This window comes from Sarcophilus harrisii, chromosome 2 (genome assembly GCF_902635505.1).
Source record: "Sarcophilus harrisii chromosome 2, mSarHar1.11, whole genome shotgun sequence".
Lineage (NCBI taxonomy): Eukaryota > Metazoa > Chordata > Mammalia > Dasyuromorphia > Dasyuridae > Sarcophilus > Sarcophilus harrisii.
The window spans coordinates 328705443-328715722 of NC_045427.1; the positions used below are offsets into that span (position 1 = coordinate 328705443).

A 10280-nucleotide genomic window follows, 5' to 3' on the forward strand; every position below is an offset into this window, starting at 1 on the left:
TTGGAGTTTTCTTGGCAAAGATATTGGAGTAGTTTGTTTCCTTCTTTAGCTCATTTTACAGAAAAGGAAACTGAGATAAACAGAGTTAAGTGACTTGCCCAGGATCATATAGCTAGTAAGTGTGTGAGACTGGATTTGAACTTGTGAAGATAAGACTTCTTGATTCTAAGTTCAGTGCTCTCCATTGAGCCACCTAGCTACCCAGCACACAAACACCTAGATTCTAAATCACATTTTTATACTGTTGGTTATGTGACTATAGACAAGTAATCGTCCCCTTCCCTTAATCCTTGGTTTCCTCATTGTTTAAGTTAGGAGATAAGATCCTTCTTACCTATCATACAAAAGTACTTGGAAACCAAATTTAGATGTGGAAAATATCTTGAAAAAGTTGGAAAAAATGCCATACACATTCAAGACAGTATTCATCTTCAGAGCTTCCTGGAATTGGTCAGTTCATAGAGAAGTTGATTGAGTTGAGAGAAGACCAGTTGGCCTCGAGACCGTCAATTTATAGAATTCTTACTGGACTGGTCAAGGGTAAAACAAACAGTGGATATATTATAACTGATGAACAGGTTTTTTAACTCAAGTTCATATGTAATATTTGTAGATTATTTAGGCTGGTAGGGAATATCTAGTCCAATCCTTTATTTGTGGATAAGAAAACTGAGTTTAAATGGTTTGTCCCTAGTCCTGCAACTTATTAGTGGCAGAACTGGGACTTAACTACAAGACTCCTTACTACAAGGCAGTGGAAATTTATAGCATGTTGTGAATGTCAGGAGTGGAAAATATACAACGAGATATCCTAAGGAATCAGGTGGTGCCAGCCGTTTCCTCTCAAATTATTTCTTCTCTATTCACTGTCAGCTCTCTGATGTCCCTGTACAAAGGTCCCTGGATAATTCCATTGAAGAATCATTCCCATCATGTTTTTTTGCCTTCTTGATTAAAAAAAAAAAAAAAAAGAATGGGAGGAAGGAGAGAATTTAGAATTAAAAATAAATATCTTAATTTTTTAAAAAAAAGAATTGTTCTATATTCCTTGTTTAAAACATATATAGGAATATATCCCCTTGCCATCTAGGGAAGGGGATGGGGAAAGGGGGAAATTATAATGCAAGGTTTTTAATAGTCAATGTTGAAAAATCATCCTTGCATGTTTTCAAAATTAAAAAATTTGAATAAAAAAATTTTTTAAAAGAATTATTTCCTAAAATTTACATTCCCTGCTCTTCCAGAGCCAAGGTTGTGTGTAGTCCTACAAAAGTCCTCTTTTCAGTTCCACTTAGCATTTTATTGCATGGAAATACCAGTGTAGACTCCCCTCTGCTCAGCCTTTGCTCCCTAATCTTCACATTGCATTCACTCATCTCTTACTCTCACAATTAATGTAGATCATCATTGCTTTATTACCTCTTTCCCTGGCTCCTTCATATGCAAAAATGACAGCATGAATACTTGTACTCAGCCTTGGAGATGCTTCTTCACATTACTGAGCCAAATGATGTGGTTAGCATCAATCATTTCTTCCTAAGGAAAATGGGACTACTTCCCAGTACAGTACTGGGCCTGGAGTTGGAAAGATTTGAGTTCAAATTCTGCCTCAGACATTTACTAGCTGTGTGACACTGGGCAAGTCACTTCACTTCTTTCTATCTGCTTCAGTTTCTCCAATTGTAAAATATGAGGATCAAAATGACAATACATTTTTAAAAAGGTACTTAGCACAGCACCTGGCACTTGGGCACTATATAAATGCTTATTTCCTTCTCTTTCTTCCCTAATCCCTTCCATCATTTCAAAATACTCAAATTTATATTGTATATATTTTTTCAAAGATTTAAATGTGTACATGTTGTTTCCCCCAAATAAAATGTAAACTCTTTAAAGTAAGGGGGTTCATTTTTGTCTTTGTATCTCCTTCACCTAGCACAGTGCTTGGCACATAGAAAGTGCCCCAAAATTTGATTGATTGATTAGGGAGTAAGGCAAGAGAACTAGATACAAAATTTGGCATGCATTCCTACTTCCATCTTGAGCCATTGAATAGCATTGTGCTCTAACGTAGATCAAAGCCCCAAGTTTTCTCTTGGTTTCCTGATGATATCTCTTTCTTCCTGAGGACAAGCCACTTCCCAGATATTTTCCAGCTGTTTTCTTTCATTATTAGACTGGAGAAAACTGAGACACCAGGAAGTGAACAAGTAGTTTCAGATGTCCCTGATGAATCTATAATGGGGCCAAGAAAGAAACCCAGCTCTTCTTCACATTACTCATAACCCAAGCTGTCCTCTTAACCAAGGTGACAGGGTTATTCCCATGGGAGAACTAAAAAAAATTGACCTCAAATCCACAGACATGTGGTACAAAGTGCAGAAGGTAGTGTGTCTTTATTTTGGGAAGTAAAAGATTCAAATAGACTAAAATTTCATATAGTTTATAAAAGATGAAACTAAACTCTAAGGATACTTGGCACCAGGGAGTAGCCATTTCATTTTTAATAATAGACTTTTTTGGAGGGGGAAGACTGGTCTAGATCTGTGATTTTTTTTGATTATGGGAATTCCAATATGTAAATTCTTACCCCTGATATAATCTTATAGAATTGTCTGAAGGCATAGAAAAATTGGGTAACTTATCCATGATCACAGGGTAAATATGTAGCAGAGGCAGGGTTTGAATGTAGAGGGTCTTTTAGGCTCTGCAATGATCCTCTCCCAGACTGCCACTCATAGCAAAGATCTGGTCTGTTTAAGTGGTGGGTGAATAAACAGCTCACTGAACGTGTCACCCCCTAAAGAGAAATGCTAGACAGATTGTCTCAAGTGTTATAGTAACTTAAAAATCTTTATAGCTAAAAATAACACTCAGATTTTTAAAACATCCTGGACATAAAGTGATTCTGAAACTGGAGAGTATGGTAGTGGACATGTACAAAATATGCCATATAAATGCCCAGTTAGGGTTATTTAAAAAGAAAAACCTGCTTTTTTCTCTTTCTTTCTCCTACTAGAAATGGAAGATGAAAGGTTCTTTTATCCAGCACTTTGTCAGTGGCCTCTGTTTGGAGAACCAACCCCCACAGGTGGTGACTGGACTATGCCAAGTGGATTCACCTGCCCAACAGTGGGAACTAATACAAACTACATGATGGTAGCCCCAAGGACCTCATCATTCCTTTTTTGCATGAGACTTTGGGGCTGGAATGGGGTTAGGGTGGGGGAGTGTCAAACTGGGCTGTTTTCATCTTGTCAATGTTTCTGTTGGGATCATTAACAAACATCACCACCATGTTAAGTGTTTTTTCAAAGCTCATGTTGGGGGGAGGAGGGAGGCAGTGGTACATCCACGGACTCCCTTCCCCTACCAGTTCTACCTGTACTCCTAGCCTTACTTACGGTAATGGAAATGGTACAGACTTTGGACTGTGACTCAAAGATTGGGCAGAGTTGGGGGTGGTACTTTGCCCTTTTCTTATTTCCCATCCCTATAAACATCCCTGACCCCTGTGTCCCCAAGCCTAGTTTACCCACAAGGAGGGACAATGGCTTGTTTGTGAACATGTGGATGATGTTGTTGTGTGGGGACAGGAAGGTCTAATTCCTTCTCTATGGCGTAGCTGGCTCCTAACTGGGGTCCTAGGCTACAGAAAGATTATGAAGTAATGGAATGGGAGGGGTGGAAGAGAACCATGATATGGGAAAGAAATGACTAAAAAATGGGATAACCATCAGAAGAGATGGGTAAAGGATGAGGGAAAAGCCCAGAATCTACACAGAAGAAATCCCAGAATCACATGTATGTGTATGAAATGAATGTATAAAATGTATGAAAATGCAATCCGAGAAGCCAGAAAAATGATTAAGTTGCTGAAAGGAGTAAAATAGACAAAAGATAAAATCCTTTCCTTTAAGGTAGTTACTCCCTTGTCAATACCTTCCTGGATCTTCTGAGTTGAGAGCTTCTAATAGAACTTTGGTGTTTAAATTTCTGTCAGGTTAAAAAAGGCCTTTTAGTAAGAAGGCTTGGAAGGCCAGTTTGTTAAATTGTTCTTGGTGATTCTTCCTTTAGGACTTGGACAATTTCCTCTTGGTATTAATTTTTTAACCCCAATTTCCTATGCTGGAATCCTCTAGGACAGTGGTCTCCAAATTTTTTTAATCTCGCATCCTTTTAAGTTTAAAAAAGAAAAACAATAACCTTTTTTAAAAAATAAAATGGTAGTTATTCTAGGGGGAGGAGACAGTTTCCAATGGAATCTATGCAGCAACTACTTTGGATACCAAGTGATAGTTAAATTATAATTGCTCTGAGGGGCTGATGCTATACTATGAAGAGTGAAGGGCAAGTGTGGTTGTGTTAGAGACAAGCCCCACATTTGGCTATCATGAGGAAGATGAGATCTGACCCACCTTCCTACCATTGGTTGGCCAAAGTCAAGCCCTCCCCTGTCCCCAGCTCCTTTGGGATAATGCCATGCACACCCCAGGGTCCACACCCCACTTTGGAGACACTCTTGAAAGAAGCTGGACTCTGAAAAAATTTAAATGACTACTAACATATGCATTCTAGCTCTCCTCCCTACCCAGCACTTTCCCCCATTCTCCGACTATGACTTGTGCCTTCTGAAAGGTCATATTTCTTTATAAGGAGGATGTTATCTTGGAGTAGAAGGAATGGGGCTCCTTTGCACGGTATGAATAATAACTGTCTCCTTCCAGAAGGCCCAAGGCTACTCCAAGCCCTGCTGTTATTGAAGGAATGATATAGAAGAGCCAGTCTTGGGAGCTCTGGTTGAGAAAAGAAGCTCCCACTTCCTTCCCTCCTCTACACGTTGGCCTCCTTGTAGAGTTCCTCCTTCCCCTTTGCCAGGAGGGTATATCCTTAGGGGATCTCTCTGGTGGCCAAAGATTGTGTGTCTACTTTCTAGTCTCCCATGATTCTCTTGGAACCAATCTCCATATAGCTGTCTTCCTTCTGGTCTTAGGTATTACCCAGGTACTACAAGGGCCTGCAAAACAAAACAAATAAACATTAGCTCTGTCCAGCTCTGGACCTTTCTAGATAGAAAACACAAGCTCTTTTTGAAGTACCCTCATTTTACTTTCTTCTTGATGTCTATAGCATACTGAGTTATCACATCTACTCCCTGTATCATTCATCATCCAAAGGTTCTCTGAGAGCAAATATCTGTAATTATATGAAGGAATGTCTCAACAAATCTTTCTTTTTCTGAACTATCACTTTCAAGGATATTTCCCAACTTTAGGGGAATGTTGTCAGTGTCCTCTCATATTTATGTTACAGGAATGTCTTCCCAGCCACTGCTAGAGAGTGGTCTAACTGCATTAGTCCCATACCTCTCAGATAGCAGTATGGTGTGTTTACCCATGGACCCAGTGTCAAATGTTGCTTCATCCATCCTTGTCCCTCCAGGTGAATTAACACCACCCAATCCAGTCTAAACCAATCCAAGTTCATTCAACAAACATGCATCATGCCCCTACTAAGTGCTCTCAACACAATGAACAGCCTTCATTTGATTTGGACTACAGGTTTAGTATAAAAATGAATAAAGTTCTGAAGCATTTCAGGTTAGGTTGTAGGAGTAAACAGTCCTTAGGTAGAGTTTGGATTGATGTGATGAGAAAATAATTCTATCCAATGGGTTGACTCCAAGGGTCCCAAATTTGTTCCCACCAAACATATCCGAAGGCTCAGAGCCACTTTGTTTCCATTCTTCTTGAGCAAAGCATGTGCTACTTAGCTGTCCTTGGGGAACTTGTCTCTATGAACATCTGGAATAAAACCCTCTCAAATATATGTGTGCACCACCTTCCTTGGCTCCCTATTGCCCTGGCCAGGAATATCTGACATTGGTTGGCAGTTAGTTGCTTCTTGCCCTTATGTCCCTCACTGATACCCCAATGCCTCTGGGAGGGGTTCCTATAGTGTTTTACAAATGACATTATTGATTGTTACATAATTCCTGGAATCCAGTGGTACAGAGAAGGTTTGAGAATAACAATGATGACAATGATAATAAATGATTCCTTGCAACAACTAGAAGTGACCTCTTGTTTGATTCTCACAACAGTAACACAAGGGTGGTAAGACTTTTTATAAACAAGGAAGCTGGGACATAGGCTACATGACTGATTCCAGAATACACAAATGGGGTTGTGACAAGGTCAAAATAAAAATCTGACTTTCCTCTGGGGTTGAAAGATGGCAGAATGACCCCTGACCCAGGGAGAATCCATATAAAATCATAATAATGTCAGGATTGGGAACCATCTGTGAACTCCAAGCCACTCTATTACATTTTACAGGAGCCTGTTGCAAACTGAAGCTCGAAGGTCCCCATGTGGTTCCTTTACATCTAATAGCAGCAAGTATAAGGAAAGGAGGGATCTTTGGTAATCTGAAGTAAGGATGTAGCGGAGCTGGGAATGGGGTACCTGTGAGGTACCTGACAGGTTAAATTCTGATATCTTTGAAGGGACAGGATCACCCGTACCTGCTTTGTATTTTTTGTTTGTCTTCCCCTTGTCAGGGGCACAAGGAAAGTTAGGATATAGATGAAGGGCTACAAATTCCTTTTCCTACATTTCCATTTTCTTTTTATTTTACAGAAAAGGAGAATGAAGCAGTGTTTAAGTGATTTGACCAGCATCACACAGCTAGGAAGTACCTGAGGCCAAATTTGAACTCGGGAAAATAAGTTTTCCTGACACCAACTCCTATATTTCATCTACCGTGCCACCTGGAAAATAGATTAGAAAAAACTGGGAATTATGAAGAAAACAGAGTAGATGTCTATTAAGCCCCAAAGCTCAGAGTTAGCTTTATTGAGTGGAAGTAAAACGAAGGAAGACTTTGATTTACAATAAAGTAGAGATCCTGGAGTGGTTTGCCATTTTCTTCTCCAGCTCATTTTATAGATTTGAAAACAGAGGCAAACAAGTAAAATGGCTTGCCCAGGATACACAACTAGAGTCTGTGGTCAGATTGAAACTCAGGAGGACGAATTTTCTGACTAGAGGACCAGCACTAGTGCCAGAATAGATCCACTGCTCCCCCTAGCTGCCCATAAATACTTACACTGGTCTAGATTTAATTCAGGATCCCAAGAAGACAACCTAGTTTGCCAAATATTACCATTTCAGCCTCTACTTCAGATTACCTGGTGAGGCCATAAAGTGCATACAAGGCTGAATTTGGAATCAGGGAGACATGTTTCTAATCCTCCCTCAAATACATACTAGTTAGCTCTGGGCAAATCACAACCTCTCTCTAAATCTCAATTTTTTTCACATGTATAATGGGAATCATAATCCCCATAGGATTGTTGTAAGACTGAAAGGAGATAATTTATCAGAAATGCATTGTAAATTCTAAAGCTTTATATAAACATCATTCCTTTCCAAGGAAACTACTGCCTTATTTATTCACAAATATTTGGTTTTTATTTTCATACTGTAATGCTGGAGAAACTGAGCAAGATAGAGATTAGAGACCAATTTAATAATTTATTAAATGGAGAGATACACTGGGACCAATGGATCCATGTGGTCCCAGGGTTGGACAAAACTATCATCTCAAAGAATCCAGCCCTGAGCATTAGAGAGCAAGGCTCTTTTATAGGGTAACAAGACCAATGACATAATGGGAGAGGCGCCTGGATGGGGATAACCTAATGAGGGGAGGAACCTAGGATAAGAATAACATACTGCTCCATTAGAAATGATTTGGTTGATCTTGTTGCTGAGGATGGCCTGATCCATCAGAACTGGTCATCATCCAGTATTGTTGTTGAAGTATATAATGATCTCCTGGTCCTGCTCATTTCATTTCAAAATTTCAAATCATTTCTAATGGAGCAGTAATGAACTGAACCAGCTATACCCAGAAAAAGAACTCTGGGAGATGACTAAAAACCATTACATTGAATTCCCAATCCCTATATTTATGCCCACCTGCATCTTTGATTTCCTTCACAAGCTAATTGTACAATAATTCAGAGTCTGATTCTTTTTGTACAGCAAAATAATGTTTTGGTCATGTATACTTATTATGTATCTGGGTTATATTTTAATATATTTAACATCTACTGGTCATCCTGCCATTTAGGGGAGGGGGTGGGGGGGTAAGAGGTGAAAAATTGGAACAAGAGGTTTGGCAATTGTTAATGCTGTAAAGTTACCCATGTATATATCCTGTAAATAAAAGGCTATTAAATTTAAAAAAAAAAAAAAAAAAAAAAAAGAATAACATACTGGAGAGGCTCCTGATATTCTAATGATGTCTAAAATGGATAAAGACCTTTATCCCATTAAACATTAAGAGGGAATAAGTATAGCCTAAGGTCTAAGATATAGGACCTTTATCCTAACATTAAGAGGGAATGGTTATAACCTGAGGCAGAGTAACTGAATAGGACAATTAGGGAAACTGGGTCAGGACATTAAAAGAGAACTGTGGCACAACACCTTCATTTAAGAAACAACAGAAACCTCTCTAGGTCTATGGATAACTGGCAGTCATCATTTTTTCTCCCTACTTAATGGGGAATTATTTGGGTGTCAAAAATTCTCTTTCCATATAGTCCCCCATGATCATGCAAAACATGAAAAATGCATTTGAAGTCAGTATAGATCTTTGATAAATAAATCAGGGGTCTAAGATTGGGGTTTCAGAGACCCAAGGACCTCCCAAGGTTCCAGTCCTGGAAACAGGGATAAGGGGGATTCTGACTTAGAGGCATTCACTCATCCCTCTGGTAACTTCCATCTACAATGTAATAGACTCTAGAGATTTTTTTTACTTCAGTTTTACTTCAGGTAACTGTCCTAATTTTTAACCATTCCACCTTTACTCAGGAATAATCAGCTGGGTTCTCATTCAAAAGAACACCACTGGGAAATTGAGTGAGAAGGATCTTATCTTTACTTGAGACCAAGATCGTCCTTTTAATTCTTTCCCAAACTGAGTAGCTTGTGGCATATTCCTTTCAGATGGTGGAGCCCCAGTTTGATGACCAGTCATACCTGAATTTGAAACTCCAAATAAATATCAGCTGCAGTCCCAAAAGACTTTATCTCCTACAGCAATTATCATTAATCAAAGCTTCAGATGAATCTAGCTCCCAAGGATCACAGTAAGAGATTCATCCTAGAAAATTCACAGCTTATACAGCTTATCTTTCATAATCTAAGTATTTCATTCAAAGTTCAACATTATACAAATCATTTTGCTTTTAAAATATTCAATACAGAGAAAAATTCTAAATTGCTTATTATTCATCCTGTTTCCACATAAAAGAAATTTTCAGTTTTAACATTAATACTCTCTTCATTCTAAAAAAAAAAAATAAACTTTTGGAAATAACCATATAAAATTATCAGATCAGATTAAAATCTTGCTCTAGGTTTGTTTTTTTTTTTTTAATCATATTCCTTCAGCAAATTATTATGCACTTAAATAAACATTAAATAATTTGCTGAAGACAGATGGGATATCTTAGTAGAAATAAATTGCTTTCAGAAAACTTATAGTTCCAACAAACTTCTTAGAGCAGCTACACACTTGAAAAAATAAAAATAAAACATTCAGTTATTAACACCATGTAGTCTGTTCTTTTGATGGGGGCAGGGGGATTAGATTCCTAACAAAGCCCCTTTCCACATGGTTGCCCTTCCCCCATTCAACCATGCTTCCCTACCAACTTCTCACAGCTTTTTAGGGTGCCATTTCCTCCAGGATCCAATTTGCCAGCTAAAGATAGGCCCGAACCTCATGGGGTATTTCCTTTCCCATGTCAAATGACAAATTCATTAAGAATTTGTGCCTTTTTGTTCCCCATTTCTGGAAAGCCATTTTTCTCTTTCTTCCTCCTCTCACATCATCTCTTCCTGTCCCATCTCTATGTCTCTTCTCCCAATGCCTACTTGCTCAAACCTTCTCCAACATACTTTAAACATTCCCAAACCAATAACCCTTCTGAGTAGATGCTCCATTTAAACTACTATTTGCTTTTACAAATCAATCTCTCTTGTCCCTTGTCTTTAAATCTTTTTTTTTTTTAACTTTAAACTTCAAGATTCTCAAATAACTTTGAACCAAATTTCATGAAACTTATACATATACCCAATAGAGCTAACAAATTTTTAAGGCATAACTCATAGTTTACAAATTATTCAGTACTTCTAGAAAGCAACATACCATCTAAGTAGGGAGATACAAAAATGACCTCCCTTAAGGTAAGCTATTGG

At 38.4% G+C, this 10280-nt stretch overlaps 1 protein-coding gene across 2 annotated transcripts in view; it reads left to right on the plus strand.

Moving 5' to 3' along the window:
- GALNT16 (polypeptide N-acetylgalactosaminyltransferase 16) overlaps positions 1-6072 on the plus strand; it is a 109049-nt gene extending 102977 nt beyond the window's left edge. Inside the window, exon 14 of one of the 2 annotated variants that reach the window (XM_031952802.1) lies at positions 3020-3121. In XM_031952802.1, the coding sequence (XP_031808662.1) occupies positions 3020-3032 (13 nt within the window). In that variant the 3' untranslated portion in view covers positions 3033-3121. Of the gene's footprint in view, positions 1-3019 lie in introns of both variants that reach the window. The other variant, XM_003756377.3, reaches the window with a different exon arrangement.
- Positions 6073-10280: the final 4208 nt, after the last annotated feature.